General features: G+C 35.5%; 1 protein-coding gene across 2 annotated transcripts; it reads right to left on the bottom strand.

Moving 5' to 3' along the window:
• Positions 1–1,659: 1,659 nt before the first annotated feature.
• On the bottom strand, positions 1,660–7,555 carry LOC114310142 (uncharacterized). Of its 2 annotated transcripts, none has more exons than XM_028256039.2 (6): positions 6,969–7,555; positions 6,495–6,706; positions 2,967–3,252; positions 2,762–2,847; positions 2,572–2,663; positions 1,660–2,471 (listed from the first exon to the last, which is right to left on the bottom strand). In XM_028256039.2, the coding sequence occupies exons 1-6, from the start codon at positions 7,452–7,454 to the stop codon at positions 2,215–2,217; spliced, it is 1,419 nt and encodes a 472-aa protein (XP_028111840.1). In that variant the 5' UTR covers positions 7,455–7,555; the 3' UTR covers positions 1,660–2,214. The 2 variants fall into 2 exon arrangements, with proteins under 2 accessions (XP_028111840.1, XP_028111841.1); XM_028256040.2 differs by having other exon boundaries at positions 2,967–3,249.
• Between the last annotated feature and the right edge of the window lie 9,844 nt (positions 7,556–17,399).

Below are 17,399 nucleotides of genomic sequence, written 5' to 3'. Positions count from 1 at the left end.
TCCATTGATTTACACAAATAAATAAACTCAAATAGACCGTAAGCTCTGATACCAGTTGTTAGAGAAAATTGATGATTTCCCACAAGTAAATCAATCAATGGGAATAAGAATTAATGCAAAAAAATTAAATCAAGAGCAACACAAGAATTTTTACGTGGTTCCCTCAATGTAAGGTACGTCCACGGGATCGAAATCCAATTCAACTATCAACCAAATAAGTTCCAAACGATTACAAACGAGACACTAATGGTCTCACAAAATCACCCTTAGGTGAATTTCAAATAATCACAAATAAACAAAGAGGAAAGATTTCACCAAATAGATGAACCAAAATTTTCAGAACCAAAATTGTAAAAGATCCAAAATAACGAACCAAATCAATCCACCAAATAATGATCAAACAAATTGATGCACCACAAAACAAAGTCCACCGAATTGCTTGGTCAACTCAAGCACTATCACACCAACTAAAGTGTATTCTGCTGCAGCCCTCTTAATGCATCCGATGAACATAATATATACATACATACATATATATATATATATATATATATATATTGTGAATCTAGGTTTTTATCAAAACTTTAATTGTTTTCAAATTTGATTGGGTCACCACAAATTAGATATAATATATAAAAATATATTATAACTAATATTAAACTAAATCAAACTCTTTTAATAAATCAATTAGGTCCCACAATTAGGTCCCACGCTCGATTAAGAAGGTATACCCAACGCGTCTGTCACTCTACATTCATGACCAGCCAATCAAAAAGGCATTTATAAAAAGAAGGAAAGCGCGATTTTATAACTCACCTTTCCATATCTTTTTTTGAAAAAAAAAAAAACATATAATAATATAATGCCTCATAAAATTATTTTAACAATAACGACTTTTCTAGGAGGTAACTACAGTTTTTTTTATATATATATATATATATAATCAATTGGTGAGAATAAAAAAGATAAATTGCATCATGTAACGACAAAATTTAAACCTAATAAAACTGCAATAATTTATCTCATTCATCAATTAAACTTTCATCAATTTCTTATGTCTTATTTATATTTAAATTTTGAATTTATATAAAAATTTATTTTAAATATTAAAAAGAAAAAAAAAAAACTAAATTTTTTAAAACATTTTGCTCTTTCCTTTTTCATTCTCTCTACAAATTCCTAATCCAAATGCAATTTAAGTAAATATATCTATTATGTTCTTAAATACCCTAACACGTCCCCTGTTTTTTTTTAAAAAAAGAAAAAAAATCATCACCATTTTTCATGTAAGGTTGCTAGTTGCTACCTTAGCTTTACAAACTTTAATCCACTACTAGAATCCAAAAATTAATAATCAAAAAATAAAAACTAAAATACTTTTTTCGTTTGCATAACCCACAGACATTCCTATATACAGTAGAGAACAGAAATAATAACAAATAAAATATAAGATTCAATCATGAAAACAAAGTCAGGAACCAAATGCACCACTGCACTCAGCATATTCACAAGATTTTCAGTTCAGTGAGTTCACTTGAGCATCCGCCACTGGCAACAAAAACCAGATGAGTAGTTTTCTCCACCCAAAACCTGCATATATCATCAATCCATAATATCCACCAGACCAATGTACCAAAGGCCATATGCGTGAAGAAACAATAACGCAAAACAATTATCACATTTGGAAACAATCATGCAAATTCAGTACCATCAAAATTTATAAAGATTTCTGGACTAAGGGCCCTGCTTTAAAATCTACTTGTATAGGTGTGTATGTGCAAACAAGAGTGTACAAATTTTCATCACTATCACAGAGAGTTGTCGAGAGTCTCTGAACATTAAACTAAACAGATTTGGTGGTTCTACCAATATATCTAGATCATCAACAGCTTCAGTCACTCCTACACAACAAAACAAGTAAAGAAGCCATATGAATTTTCAGGTTGATGATTGCAGCCTTAGGCCATGACTTGGAACAACAAAACAACTGGCATAGCAGCCCTAAAATCAAACATTTTTTCCCTAATCCTGTGAACTCTACACTTTAAGAGAACCTAAGCAACACTACACAAGAATCAAACAATCTGTGTGGACAAAGAGGGTCAGGTTTTCTTTGCAAGCCCGCTTTGACACTGTTCATCCCAAAACTGATCTTATATTTCTGCCCCATCTGGAAGAGAAATAAAGGTATTGAAAGGCGCTTCATCACCACCATCATCTCCATGGTGCATAGTGAGAACGGAAAAACTGGTAATCAGGAAGAACAACTTGCAAATGGCGGAGCCAATTGTCAGCAGCATGCAACAGAGAATTTTCTTGCTGGCACTCGTGGGGTCCACTTGGAGTCAAAATTGAACCTACTAACTTGTAACAAGCGAGGCCAAAGACTGGCAGAGAAATCTTTGAAGAAGAATCAACACCACCATGTACCTTCCTACCACTTGCACCATGAAGCCACAGATGACTGTTGCCTGTAAGAGAACAATAAATATGACTACGAAATCCACAACAGATTATGGTAATGAAACTTTTGAGAGAGAGAAAGAGAGAGAGAGAGAGAGAGAGAGAGACTTCTAGAGTGTGTTGACAAAGAATGGAAGGTTAAGAAAGATGCATCCAGATCCCGTAGTGTTGGGCCCATAGGAATCCTATATATCGGATACCTGCATTATTTACCAAAAAAGGAAATGGCCATGACAACAAGTCAAATGAAATTCTAAACTCTGACAGAACTAACTTCTAATCATGCTGAATAACATACCAAGCCACGGAAATCCAACTTGTAGGCAGTAAATCACAGCTCCTGTACAACCTGAGATCTTCAAACTGAGACACAAGAATTGAAACCTGTGGAAATGATAGGGGAAAGTGCCATGAGTTCCCATGTCTGGACAAGAGAAAAAAAAAAAAAGAGATTGAAAATGAACGTCAGCCTGGATGCAGTAATCTCCAAGAAGTGAACTTGCCTTATCAATTAGAGGTTTGCGATTATATGGTTGTTCTTGCTCCAAATACTCAAATAAGAGCATCCCAGGTGAATTGCAGATCTCTGCTTCATCACTGGATGAGCTCATGAGAGATTTATCCCTTAATGAGATTCTGTTCATTCTCTGAGAGTTCAAGTTCATGAGGTTCTGCTGACTCCGCGACCCATCTACAACATATTTGGCCCGTCTATCTGCTTCACAGTCACTGCTACCACCACTACTAGTCTCCCTTGAAGACTCGGCATCACTCTCCTCACCAGGTCTCCTGACAAATAACAATCATATATCTTACAACGTCTTGTGAAGGAACTGAACACAAAAATTGAATCCGGACGCTAATGCACTCAGATATTCCACAAGAGTAGGATTAAAAAAGTTGATCATTCACACAATAATAAAGAGAACTGGCCACTGATCTTTATCAAAAAATATAGATATACATATATATACACAGAACAAAAAGGAGAAAGGAAAAAAGAACAATTCTCAACAATTGTGATACAAGCATGTTTAGCAAGTTTTTTTTTTAATTATTTTTAATGTTGACATAATCCTACCAATTTATATAGAGTATACCAACTAATTAGAACTTTTAATGTCAAAGTGCTTTTGCTAATATAGTAATCCAAACAACGCTAGGCTCAAACTATGGTGACAAAGTAAATTCCAAAAGACCTATAAAATTTTATGCAGCATCAAAAGACTACATATTATAGAGTTCAGAAAAGTTATTGCTTTTGGAAGCTTCATATTTTTAGATGTGGCGTGATAAATAAACAGCAATGCCCTTCCCTCCTGTTTCTAAAATTTACAAATTTATGCATAAGAATTCTTGTTCATGCAAGCATAGGTGTACAGCAGCCAGTAAACATCCACAGACCAAAGAAAAGAAGTAAGTACCTTTTATTCAGCCCTAGTCCTAGAAGAAATAGTCACATTAGGTCAAATGAACCTTGGGTATTTCAAACTATTAGAAAGTACACAATCCCATGTCATACTCAACGTAATGTTTCTCTGAAAAAAGAAAAATAAGCTACAAAAGATTACTAAGAATGTTAATGCCAAAGCACAAAGAGAAAAGTAGCTACACACATATGTCACACCATCAGTAACAAAGGCAACTAAAACACGCATTTACCATGTTAACATGAATGCAAATATGAATCTAAAAAATATTACAATACGCTTCCAAATATTAATATGAACTGCCTAGAAGTTACAATATAACATTAGTACCAAAAAAATGCATAAAATATTCTACTTCAATTAACACACAAATTACTTAAAATGGAAAGTTTTCCACTTTGGACACAAAGCATTTAGTTCCTAAGATAACACAGGTTTCTCAGCATGAAAACAACGGCCAGCTCAATGAAAACCACCTGTATGGCTTGGAACGTAATCAGAATATTGTAATACACATTTGTCCACATGAGCAATATATCATTATGTGCAATAAAAGCTTATACATGGAGAATAGAGAAGAAATTCTATATGTCTGTATTAATACCAGATGAAACCAACCACTACTGCCAACTAAAGCAAACTATCCAAAAGCATTAACTCAAGGCTACAACACACGCATTCCAGCTCATTCCAACCTGAAGGAGGTTACACAAGGGACTAGCTGTGAGAGTCCCATGTACACACCTCAGTTATTGAGCTCACATAAACAACATAACTCGTGTCTTTCAATGTCTTATTCTAATTGCACCTTATACTAACCAAAATAAGTCAAACTCATTGGAATTCTACCTTGGCCATTCATGTTAATTCTCATTTTTTTTCTTGAGATGTTTCATTACAGTAATCAATTATTTTTTAAAAAATTAAAAATAATAAAAAATAAATAAATTCACATTTTATTTCCAACATAATTGCCATTCCAGTGCTTATCAAAAACTTATATGGAATGTTCTTCTTCAATGCACGATACTTTACTACTGTCCTAAAACTGCAGCCATTGACATAAAACATAGATTCAAACATCCATTTCTAAGTAGTTTTCTTTCTTTGTTTTGTTCTGACTTATGTATATGATATTTGAGTTATTTATGCAAATATCATATTTACGTTACGTGTATGCATGTCTATTTGAAAGTTTGTGTTTGTGTTTGTGTGTGTGTACACATGCACACCTAATATCTTTTAGTGCATAGAATAGTGGAGTTGTCTGCAAATGAGTATGCATAGATGCCTATGTTACAACTCAAAATGGTCAAGTACATGTCAAACACAAAACATGATGAATAGGGTTATAGCCGTATAGGATTATGCGTTGCGCATGCTTGAAGCCAGAGGTATAGACAATTAAATGTTGAAAAGAAGTGAACACAACCTTGATAGAACTTATGGTTTCATAATGAGTGACTTTTCTTACTTTAATCTGACCATGGGCAAATTTCCTTATTGGACATCACATGACAGATTAGACATCTCATTTATCTGATGTGAAAAAATTAGTATATCTAGACATAGATAAGATATTGTTTTCCCTGGCATCCACCAATCCAAAATCAATTAAGTATTTTGGATTAGTGGCATAGATATCCTCCTATTTACTCCAAAATTGTAACAAAATCCATGCAAGATTATAGTTGATAGGAACTTGTATGAACAAAAGACCGACTCAAATACATGAAATCACTATTTCCTCGCTTTTTACAGTGTAGTTTGGAAATTTTAGGACTGCTACGGCTGGATTTCCCGCCTTTTTCACTATCTTGCATTAGTATAACCAACTGTTGATTTGCTTAAAACAATACAAGTCTTATAACCCACCTGGACCCAATATTGCGATCTTCCAGTAGCCCTTTCTTCCCACTTTTTGTTATCTCGTGTTTAGTAAAATAAAGAGCTAAAACTTAATTGTGAACTCACATTTATTATGAGCCACGCATCCAATGCCCTTTTGCAAGTGATGACAGTAAAACTTTACACAATCATTTGTAATTTCCCAACTGTACTGTATATCACACTGATCGATAAGGTTGGATTAATGTAAAATGGTGGGTCCCGCAATACTTTACACGACCCTCTCACTCAGCAACTAATAACTCAAGCATCAAATTGGATACTCGCTAGCAGACCCTCTCGCCAATCTGATCCACGAGACCCTCTCACCAATCTTGGTAAAATCAACCTGTTATCACATACACACCAAAACAAGCACCAAAGCTCGGTGACGCCTATGTTTCATTCTTCATATTGCAGTTGAAATCCAAATGAGAAGGTGCCGCAAAATGAATTACATTAAGCAAAACAGCAAAACATCTTGCTGCATGGAGACAAAAAGACACAAAGCTACTACAATAATGATTAGCAAAAACATAGCATCAATAAACACTGATCAGCAATAAAAAGCTAGTCTTTAACACCAAAACAAGTATAATTTGAACGCAATCGACCACAATAAAAGGGAAGTGAAACAAACAACTAAATCAAACATGACTAACAAATTAAACACAAGAAGTAACATATAAGCAATGAGAATGTAAAGAGGCTCACCTAAGCCTCGAAGGGGACTTCAGCGAGTCTACATACAACTGTATACCTGACAAAAATGGAACATAATACTGTATAATTCGGTCTTTCCCATTCAACAACAAAGGCACTCCCACTCCATATACACTCCACTCACTGAAAGATTCCCAAAGATCTTCAAGGCAATAGTATGGGTGCAACTCAGATTCCCGACTCCTCCAACCCATTACATTCGCCTGCAACTTCAAAATTCCATCAGTAAACAGCTACTGTATAAGAAATTACAAGACGAATTATAAGCATCTGCAATCACTGTCGTTTGGCTGCTAAGAAATGCAAATTTTTTAAACCGTTGAGTTATGATCAGTTGCGGCAAAGACCATAAAAATTACAAAAGATTCACAAATTTAATTTCTTTACTTGTCCTGCATTTTCTCATCAACCAAACAGAGGGCTTCGAGCATCTTTTATAATGAAATCCCCTAATTCTTTCCATACCTCGGAGAAGTACTGAGCGGGAACGAAGGGAGTAACAGATTCCACCAGACGATCCAAGTTAGTCACGTTCGTCAGCGGTCTGGGAATGGAAAACAAAGAGACTGAAGGCGGTTTCAACAATGTCGTCATCGAATCGTCCGAGTCAGTCCGATTCTCCGCCTCCACCGCCGCCACCACCGGCGGCTTCACCGGCCTCGGAAGCCGACGGTGTTGCCAATTTAACTGCTGCTGCTGCAGCAACAACTGCTGGTGGTGGCGCCGAATCGCCGGAGGGTTGTAGAATCGGTCTCCGCCGTGGGCTCGAGACACGGCGAAGCCTCCAGAACCAGGCATTGCTTTAAATTCGTATGTGTATATATATAGTTTGAGAATTTCAGATAGAGTGAATTTCAGAGATGAGTGAAATGAAATTTGAATTGAAAAGAATGAAGATCGAAACCAGATTGTTGGAGTGATTAGGGTTTTGGAGGTTTTAACGAGAGACATATAGAGCTGAAAGAGTCCATGAGAGTTCTCTCTCTCTGCGGAAAAAACGACCCGTCGAATGTGCCAAAACTTTCAATTCTGTGTCCAAGTCCAACCCATTGCTACTTGTCTGCTTTATTGTGATCATTAAATAATAATTTTTTTTTTTATTTCATGAAAATTAAAACTTATTTTGTAACTACTTTTTTTTGTAAGCTTATCTCCTATTCACATCTTAATATGTGAGATTTTGAAAAATTTCTAGGATCAATTACTAATCTTATTTCAATGATTTGAACAGTCTATTTTATAATATCATATATTATTTATGAAAAATGTTAGGTGAATTTGATTATCGTAATATTTTTATTTTATTAAATTTATTTTTAAAAAAATAAATGATCTATTTTAAATATTTATTTGCTATCTATTTTTTAAAAAATAAATTCAATAAAATAAAAATATTATTATTAGATTAAATTAATTTTTATAAATAATATATATTAAAATTTTTATAAAATAAATAATTTAAATTATCAAAACAGAACTAGTTATATATCTCACATTCCTTGAATTCTCACACAGTAAAATGTGAATATGAAAAAAGTTGAACCTCTTTTTTTATGGTTGAATCCTTTTTAGGTACAGTCCCATTCATCCTGGTTGAATTGAAAGTGTACCCTTTCCAAACCAAAGTAATTTCAGACTTTTAATTGCAATAGTCATATACTTTTTAAATTTTATAGTCGGGTCAAAGTTAACTGATTAATATTTAACTATTTAAGAAGAGAAGTATCAAAACAAAAAAAAAAAAAAAATGTTGAAAAATGGGACAATGTAGATTACAATTAAACTATAGTTTAGTTAATTCATAATTGGCAACCAACCCTCTGGCACACTGCATGCGGTTGACTTTTAGAATTTACATTAAGTTTTTTTTTAGAAGATTGTTAAAAATTAGTTTTTTTAATTTTTTATATATATATATAAAAAAAATATAAGAGATAATATGATTTAAAATAAATTAAAAATTTAAAGATAACTTTTAATCATTTTTTCAAAATAACCCATTATGGATTTGAAACTTGTCTTTCTCTGCATATTTTTTTATTAAAGTTCTTAATATAGGAGTATTTTTAGAGGGGGAATTGAGTTTCAAACTTTCCAATTGAATTAGCACACAGTAAACTAAAACAAACAATTTCTAGAACTGTGTAGGAAAAAACAAAAAAAAGAAGTCAACACTACTAATAGCCTTCCCTCAATATATTAAGTCCTCGTTTGGTTTTTTCGGTGGGATTAAAAAAATACAAAAAAATAAAATAAAATATATAAATTAATAAGACAAAATATTACTTTTTACCCACAATTATTACACTTTTTTTCTTGTAAAAATTAAAAAAAAATCTCAAAACAAAAACTAAACGAGACTAAAAAAGTTCCAACATAAAAAAGTTGGCTAAAAAAGTCAATGCCTAACGAAATCTAAAATTATTGCTCTAATTTGATTATAACTTTTTGTTTATTTATTATTTTATTTTGTTATGGTTTTTATTTAATACACATGGCACGTTGAATGGTAAACATTACTTATGTTTTGGCCTCTTTTGGCAAGAGGTTAAAATCAATTTTTTGGTTTTTAATTTTTTTTAGTTATATCACCTCTATATTTTTTTATATATTTTTTAAAAAAAAATTAAAAAAATCAAAAATTTAACTTTTAACCTAATTCCAAAAATATAACACTTTAATTTTAGTCATGTGCTAATTACTATACAAGCCCCAACAATCAAAATGTTATATTTAGTTCTTATTTTTTACTTTTATAAAATTTAAACATGAAGTAAAAATTTTCAAAAATATCTCCACTCCTTTTATTTAAACTTACATTTTTTACTGAAAAATAATGGAGACATATTTTTTTATTTTTAAACTAAAAGTAAAAAATGTTAAATGTATGGATTATGGTGACATGTCAAGTTTCAAATTTACTATTCTGCCAAACAGATGTTATTCAAAGTTATACTTGGGTTTAGTCATACTCTCCATGAATAAAACAGAATAAAAAATAAGTCAAAATTTAAAAAATATGAATAAGAATTAGGCTAGAAATAGTCATCCAAGGAACAAAAACTCACCGTAACAAATTACACTTTTGGCGAATAAATTTTTTGGTCGTCAGTTTTGTCGCTAGATGATTGTCGGAAAAGGTATTGACAATTAATTTTTTTTTAATTGCCGAAAGTCGCCAATCGGTGACTAAAAGTCCAGTCGCCTAAAGTCTTTGTTTTTCCGCTACTAAATATTTAGTCGCCAAAAAGAAAATACTTTTCATCTTCAGTTTTTTAGCTATCAATTTTTTAGTCATGAAAAACTTCATTTCTGTTTTTGCTACTGAATGTTTAGTCGCCAAAAACCGTTGGTTTCTTTTTGGTTACCAATTATTTAGTCACTAAAAACGTGACACTCTTTTTTGGCTACTAATTTTTTTGTCGCTAAAACCATGTGCTCCTTTTTAGCTACTAATTTTTTAGTCGCTAAAAATTTTCATTTTTTTAGCTACTACCTATTTAGTCATCAACAAGTTCCCTTTTGTTTTTCGACTACTAAATGTTTAATTGCCAAAAGCTCTATTTATTAATTTTTTTAAAATGCACAAAATTGAATATTTTTCATTAATTTCTAAATTATATGCATTCTATTATCAATGCAACCTATAACCTGTACATATACAAAATAATACATCTATCAATTATAATTAAATTCATTATCAATAATAATCATTTCATTATCAACTACCCAAAAATTTTAACTTGTAACATCATATTCCAAATATCATATAAATCCATACCAACCAGGTATAATCTATCTAAATTAAATATTACATAAAAAACACTAAATTTTCAAAACAGAGGATTGTACAAAAATAAATATTTTTTCATATACAGAACAAATGCTCTTCGTATACAAAATAAATATCCACAATAACCCATACAAAAGAAATCTATAAAAATAAATAAATAAATAAATAATTAACCATTAATAGTTATTTAATAAAATTCACATTTCAAATTATAATATCAGTATTATTGTACAAAGATACATGCACATTCCGACATTATCATTATGAAAATTGAATATGTAGATGTAGATGAAGATGACCCAGGAGCTATATAACAAGTGCGGCATCATCGTGACAAAGAACTTATCAAAAACAAAAACAAAAAAGCATCATTGTGAGAAGAAGTAGCAGCAGTTATTACAACATTTTTTTTAGTTTTGTGACATTTGAAAATGTTACAAAACTATTCTTTTAATGATATTTTTTAGTCTTGTGACATTTTAAACAAGTTTTATTTATACCCATGTCACGGTAGATACTAGTGACACCTCAGTGACATTTACAAGTGTCACTATACCATCATAGTTAGAAACTTTCGATGACACTTTGATGTCATCGTAAACACTATTTGTGACACTATCAAGCGCCATTAAAAAAAGACTTAGTGGCACTTCAGTGACACTTGTAAGTGCCATTACATCATCAATGTTAAAGACTTTCAGTGACTGTAGATGTCCCCGAACATCCCGGGAGGGAATCCCGTTTTGTTCATTGGGCTTACTACAGTTCGGACTCAATGTCACGGTCCTATATCTAATCTCGCAGAGTGCAATGCAAGACCGATGAATCATCAAAGAGTTCAAATCCGGCAAATCGTTTTGAAAAACTGATTTTTAGAAAGAAGTGTCAAACATGGACTGCTTTGCCAGATACAGAGTCGCCACCTAAATATTTTATTTTGGGGGAATTTAGGAAACCCTAACTCGTGCCTAAGGCCACGTGTCCGTCATCACCAAAGTTGCCTCGGCTCGGGAACTTGGGTACGATTGGGGAAGGTCACTTCGTGAGCACCCCCGCTCGCCCGATCAAAGATCGGTCTCTACTAACCATGATATCGAGTTTTGAAAACATTATGTGCTCTTATTACGGTTATTAGCCTAGAATTAATATGTGATGCGCACAGCATACAAATATAGACTGGGTCGCCTAAATTAGAACAAAACATCTCATGTTTGTTTTTAAAAGCGATTTGCTACTCGCAAGTAGGCTAAAATGCGGATTTTGCCACTCTCAAGTGAGCTTAGAAAACATGATTTTGCCACTCTCAAGTGGGCTTAAAATTCGCATTCAATGCATTGTTCCAATTCAAATAACCCAACCTCCACCCACAGGCATTCAGGCAGTTATATCACATAAGCAGTTAGCCTCATGGTAAGCATGCTATCATGGCAGTCACTCACACGCATGCAAGGATGCTAAAGTATAAACACTTACCGAGTACTCCAAGCCAAAGAAAGAAGCTAATTAGAAATCATGCATGAATCCTAACTATGCTGAAATGCCTAATGTAACACATGCAAAAATACAACTACAATAGGCTCGACTATTCTAAAATGGCATATGAAATGCAACAATTGATCATATATTCAACTCGGAATTGAAATACAATGCAGTTAGCATGATGTGCCAAGCCCGGTGCATGCAAGACAGATGAATGAATGCAAACATGCAAAGCATAAGGATGTTAATTGAAACATGCCCTAAACTAACCATCATAAGCTGGTAAATAAAAGGAGAAAGACGTGGGGTTGGAAGACATACATCACACACACGCACACGCACACTTATTACAACATTGCCCTCCTCGGAGGGTCCGAATAAATAATACACAACCGAATGAATAATGAGCTATAGCTAATTATTACACGACATTAACTAATTAACAAACTAGCTAAATAAGCATGTAAACTAAATGAATGTGACTGTCTCGGCTCTGTTTTGGATGACAATGGATGCATGCATGCTCGAGTCGCCTCGTCGGGAATCCATCGTGATGCGTCATCTCGCCTTTGTGTGCAATTTATTTCAGAAACTTGCGTGAAGCTCCAAGAGGCTAAAACTCCACTCTGGGAAGTTGTGGGAGGACTGCCAACCAGCCAATGACATGGGAGACCACTGCCGACCACCCCTTTATGGTGGAGACCAAAAAGGGTGGTCGGCCAACCAGAAAACCTGATCGGCCGACCACATTCTGCCCCTGGATTCTGGTTTTCTTCAACACAAAGCAATAGGGAAGCATGGCAAGGTATTTTCAACAAATGTGTGCTCAACCACTCTCCCCGTCATAGCATAGGCTCTAGGGAGTGTAACCCTCGATCCTCGGACCACCAATCGTGCATCCCGATGCATGATGGCCAAGGAGTCAGATTGCACGACTTGATGTGGCATGAATGCACAAATAAGCATCTAAAGCCAACAACTCTATCATGGATAGTCAAAAGTGTCGGCGACCGGAAATTGAGACACGTTTCGTCACTTTGAGTACGAAACGCCCCTCGTTGCCCGTGTTTGGACTAATCCTACTCCAAACACAATGCAATGAGATGGCATACACAATGCGACTAACATGCAACCCTAAATGCAATGCAACCTAATCATGCTGGCATGCGAGGGATGATATGCACACATGCAACCTAGCATACGCAATGCTATGGACTAATGGCATACACAATGCCCATGAGCTATATGGCATACACAATGCACGCATACGAAGATGGACATACACAAAGGCATAATCAAAGCATACACAATGCGATGGTCAAACATGCAACAACATGAACCAAATGGCATACAGAATACAAGATGGACTTAAACCAATATCAGTGGACCTCAGCCACACTCAAATCAGTAGCCATATGATGAAAATGAGACAACCGAAATATATGCAAACATGCACGAATGCAAAGAACCGATCCTAAGGCACAACATGCAACTCTAACAAAGCATGGCAAATGATGAAATATGGCATAGAATGGCACATGATCCAGCTCTGAAATATGATGCACAATGGTCCCAAATCATGCAAACACTTCACCCGATGCATGCTAGATGACCCGAATACCGAAACTAGTGGAATGGATTACACTATAGGTATGCAAAACAATGTTCAAATGATGAAACCAACCCCAAACAGACCCTAGGCAGGTCCAAGATAGTGGAAAATTTGTCTAAAATGATGGCTCGGAATGCATTCAAATAAAGCCCATGCAATGGTCGATAAATGAGGCATACAAGCTCGACTCTCTAATGCACTTAAAAAGTGAAAATCATGGGAATATGGCATGCATATAGGCTCTGAAATATGATGTGCAACGGCCCAAAAACATGAAAACACCTCAATATATGCATGCGATGGACCTCAAAACTCAAAGTTAAGCATGGATATTGAACTACAAGCATGCAAAACAAGCATCATTCGACCATGAGACCCAAAAACAGAGCTAAGACAGTCCAAAACATGCACAAAATCAGTTTAAGGCAAGGCCAAAATATGCTAGGAAAGGCGGCCAAAACATCATACAGAACAAACTAGTGAACCATGAATTACACTACAACTATATGAAGCATGTGAAGGACTACCAAACCAGCCAAAAACAGAAACAAGGCATGCCAAAATATGACCCAAAACCCACTGGAACTCAGTCAACACATGCTAGAATGAGGTGCTCCTTTGAAAGGCTATGCAAGGGGTTACTCTACACATGCAAGATAGACATTAAAAATGGCAAAGCCACCTCTGGACAGAGGTTATGAGGGCCCTAAAACTCATCAAAAAGGGCTTGAAAGGGGGCTAGGAAGCATGCAAGTGAAGGCTCCTTTGAAAGGCCATGAAGAGGGTTACTCTACGCATGCAAGAGGGACACCTAATATGGAAAAACCACCTCTAGATAGAGGTCATGCAGGTCCTAAAACTCATCAAAAATGGCCTGAAGCGTGGCTTAGAAACATGAAAACAAGGGCTCCTTTGTTAGGCCAAGAAAGCTAGTAAACAAGACAAGGGGTGAGAGAGTCACCCCTCTCTGATTTTGGGACTCAAAATAGCATGTTAGCCATTGAAAATCCACTAGATTTCAGTGGCTAGAAGGCCAAACAAAGCTCACTTCAAAGGCCTAGATGCATGGCTTAAAACAAGATGAAAACAAGCATGCAAGGGGGTTGATGACCCTCAACAGAAAAATGACCTTAAACAAACTTCAAGAGGAGCTCAAAATAAGACTTTTTCAGTTTATGACAAAGCCCAAAAGTGCTTTCAAATAGAGCTAAGATATGGAGCAAAATAATGTCAAAAAGAGGGAAAGAAGTGTTACCCTTGTAGAGAAGACCTCCAATAGCTTCTGGACCAAAATAGCAAATCTTCAACCTCTAAAAACCAGCTCCAAGGTGCTTAGAGTGATGGTGGAGGTGTTAGGATAGGAGGTGGTGTGTAAGGGAGGGCAAGAACTTCACTCTTTGAAGCTAAAATGGAGAGAAACAAAGGGAGATATGGTGTATGCCTCTCAACAATTTCTGAACCCTTGCAAAGGAAAGAGATGCCTTCCTTTATAGAGCTAAGGGTCCAAAGCTTCTTGGAGAAGCTTCAAACCAAGATTAAACATCCTCCATGCAGCAAATGCCTCCCAACTGGCACAGCTGGAACCAACTCAGGAAGACAAAACAGGAGGGAGTAGGCCGACCAGTTCAAGTGGTCAGCCGACCAGGTCAAGTGGTCGGCTAGCCAGGTCAAAAGGTCCAACTCAAAACAAGGTGGTCGGCAGCCCCATTTGGTGGTCTCCCAACTGAATGCAAGCTAGTGGTATGATGGGAGACCAGTTTCCCGATAAGAAAACTGGCTAGAGGAGAGAGAAAAGTGGTTTCTAAGGAGAAAGCTGGTCTCCAAGGGTAATTGGTGGTCTCCACACTGAAACAAAGCTAGTGGTATGGTGAGAGACCAGTAAATGTAGCCCAAAGATCAGGGAGACCAGTTTCCCGACAAGAAAATCGGCTGACGGAGAGAAAAGTGGTCACCAAGAGAATTGCTGGTCTCCCACCCTTGTACCACCTTCCAAACATAGAAAACAAGGGTTGTGCCAAAAAAGAACCAACACGGATGCAAAACGAGGGTTCGGGGGCCAAAACGCGCAGCCGGGTACCCCGAAAACTGACTGTTAAGCATCGAAAGTGGCGTGCGACCACGAAGGTGGTCTCCCGGGCCACAGTGTCCCTCTAGAGAGAGGAAACAAGGTGTGTGCCAAAAACCGGAGCAAACGGAGAAAGTTAGGCGGTCCCGAACCAAGGCGCACGGCTGACTGCTCCGAAAATCAAAAACTAGTCTCCAAACGGGAACAGTGGCCTACGACCACGAAACGTAGCCTACGGCCACTAAGAGATGATCTACCAGACCTCTCCCTCCCTTCAGGAAGAGAAAATAGAACCTGGTTCACAAACCGAGACAAAGCACAAAAGGTTCCCGAGGTCCGGGGGTAAGGCCCTCAGTCGAAACTCTGAAACCTCCGAACGAGCACAACATATGCAATCACCGAGCGCTCAATCGATGACGTCTAAGTCTTAAGGTCGGTCAAAAATGGGGTGTCTACAGTGACACTTTAATGTCATGGTAGATACTATTCGTGACGCTATCAAGTGCCATTTAAGAAGACTTACAATCTAAAAAATGCCACTATATGGATTTTTAATGGCGCTTGTTATGCCACGATTAATATTTTTAACAACTTCATAAATGCCACTAAATCCAATTCATTTGTGCCATTAAATGGATATAGGTGTCATTGGAGTTTATTCTAGTGACACTTTGCAAAGCTACTACCACTACTACAAAATGCCACTTATATGTTATTTTCATTGACATTTTTAAAAGTCACAACTAAGCATGCATAAATACCTGTAAAAAATTAACCCAATGGTGTTTGGCAACTTGGTAAAAGCTTGGGGGTTAAGACCCTAGGTCTCAAGTTCAAAACCCCTTGGGCCAATCTCCTGGGCGTAGCGCAGTTGGTTAGGATGTTAGCCTCAAGTTGTTGCTACCACAACACTTGGTGTGAGCCCAATTCTCTCCCGTTGCGTGAGTCCTGAGTTAAGCAGAGCTTGTCTTGGGAGGTCATGACAAGTTCCCAAGTTATAGTCTCCTTACTTGAAACGAACAACAAGTCAATAGTCTCCTTATTTGAAACGGACAACAAGACACCTTGGTGATCTCTGCGGCCCTGGACATGCAAGTGAGTGAGAGGATTTTCTTGTAACCAAAAAAAAAAAAAAAAAAATTGAATCGATTTTATAAACAATTGAATATTAATTGCCACATCCTATATTAATTTGATATCCATTCATCGTTTAATATTTTCATAATAATAAACAAATATTACCACCATAAGATCATCACATCAAAAACAAAAAAAGAAATTCAAATCACGATCATTTTTTTTATCTAAAAATATAAATTTATTTATATTGCAATAAAAATCATAATCAAAATTATAAAATATTCTACCACGCTAACAAAGTTAAAACAAAACAAAAAAATTAAAAGAAAATTATTCCAACTATAAGTTCTAAAAAGCCATAGTGATATCCATCTTTCAGAGAGACATTATTAAAACAAATTCAGTTCCCAAATTCTCAACCTCACTTGTATAAATATTCTCGGCTAGCATCCATAACTTGCGAAATTTGCATCCAAAAGATAAACAAATAAAGGTAATTGAAACTATTTTAAGTTAATATAAATTTGTTAATGAAATTAGTATTTACGAAAGAAATATACAACAAATAGAGCATGCCAAGCAACATGAGCTCCAATAGCTTGTCCAATTACTTTGACAAATCTATATGATCGGATCAAGCTCTCATTAGGTTTGACTGGCACTTGAACATATACCTCCTAATAGTCAAGTCCTAGTTCTTTCCGTTCTACTTCTTTAGATGGGTCTGTGCTTTTAAGTACTCCGATTGTAACTTTTTCTGTTAGTCTAATGATACTTTTTAGAACAACTATATCTCCCACCTATAAATCAAGATTTAACTACTTAAGTAATTATATAAGTAATTATATATTTACAATTAATAAATAA

This window comes from Camellia sinensis, chromosome 14, assembly GCF_055761805.1.
Source record: "Camellia sinensis isolate YWXY chromosome 14, ASM5576180v1, whole genome shotgun sequence".
NCBI classification, from domain to species: Eukaryota; Viridiplantae; Streptophyta; class Magnoliopsida; order Ericales; family Theaceae; genus Camellia; species Camellia sinensis.
The sequence above is the reverse complement of the archived record's forward strand: the minus strand, read 5'-3'. Positions and strand labels throughout refer to the sequence as shown.

Excerpts from the sequence above, each read along its gene's own strand:
- LOC114310142 (XM_028256039.2), bottom strand. The coding sequence starts at position 7,454 with ATGTCTCTCGTTAAAACCTCCAAAACCCTAATCACTCCAACAATCTGG. Across the intron at positions 6,707-6,968 it reads CCGCTCAGTACTTCTCCGAG|GCGAATGTAATGGGTTGGAG; the intron begins GTATGGAAAGAA and ends TTGAAGTTGCAG. Across the intron at positions 2,472-2,571 it reads TTTGTCAACACACTCTAGAA|GCAACAGTCATCTGTGGCTT; the intron begins GTCTCTCTCTCT and ends GTTCTCTTACAG.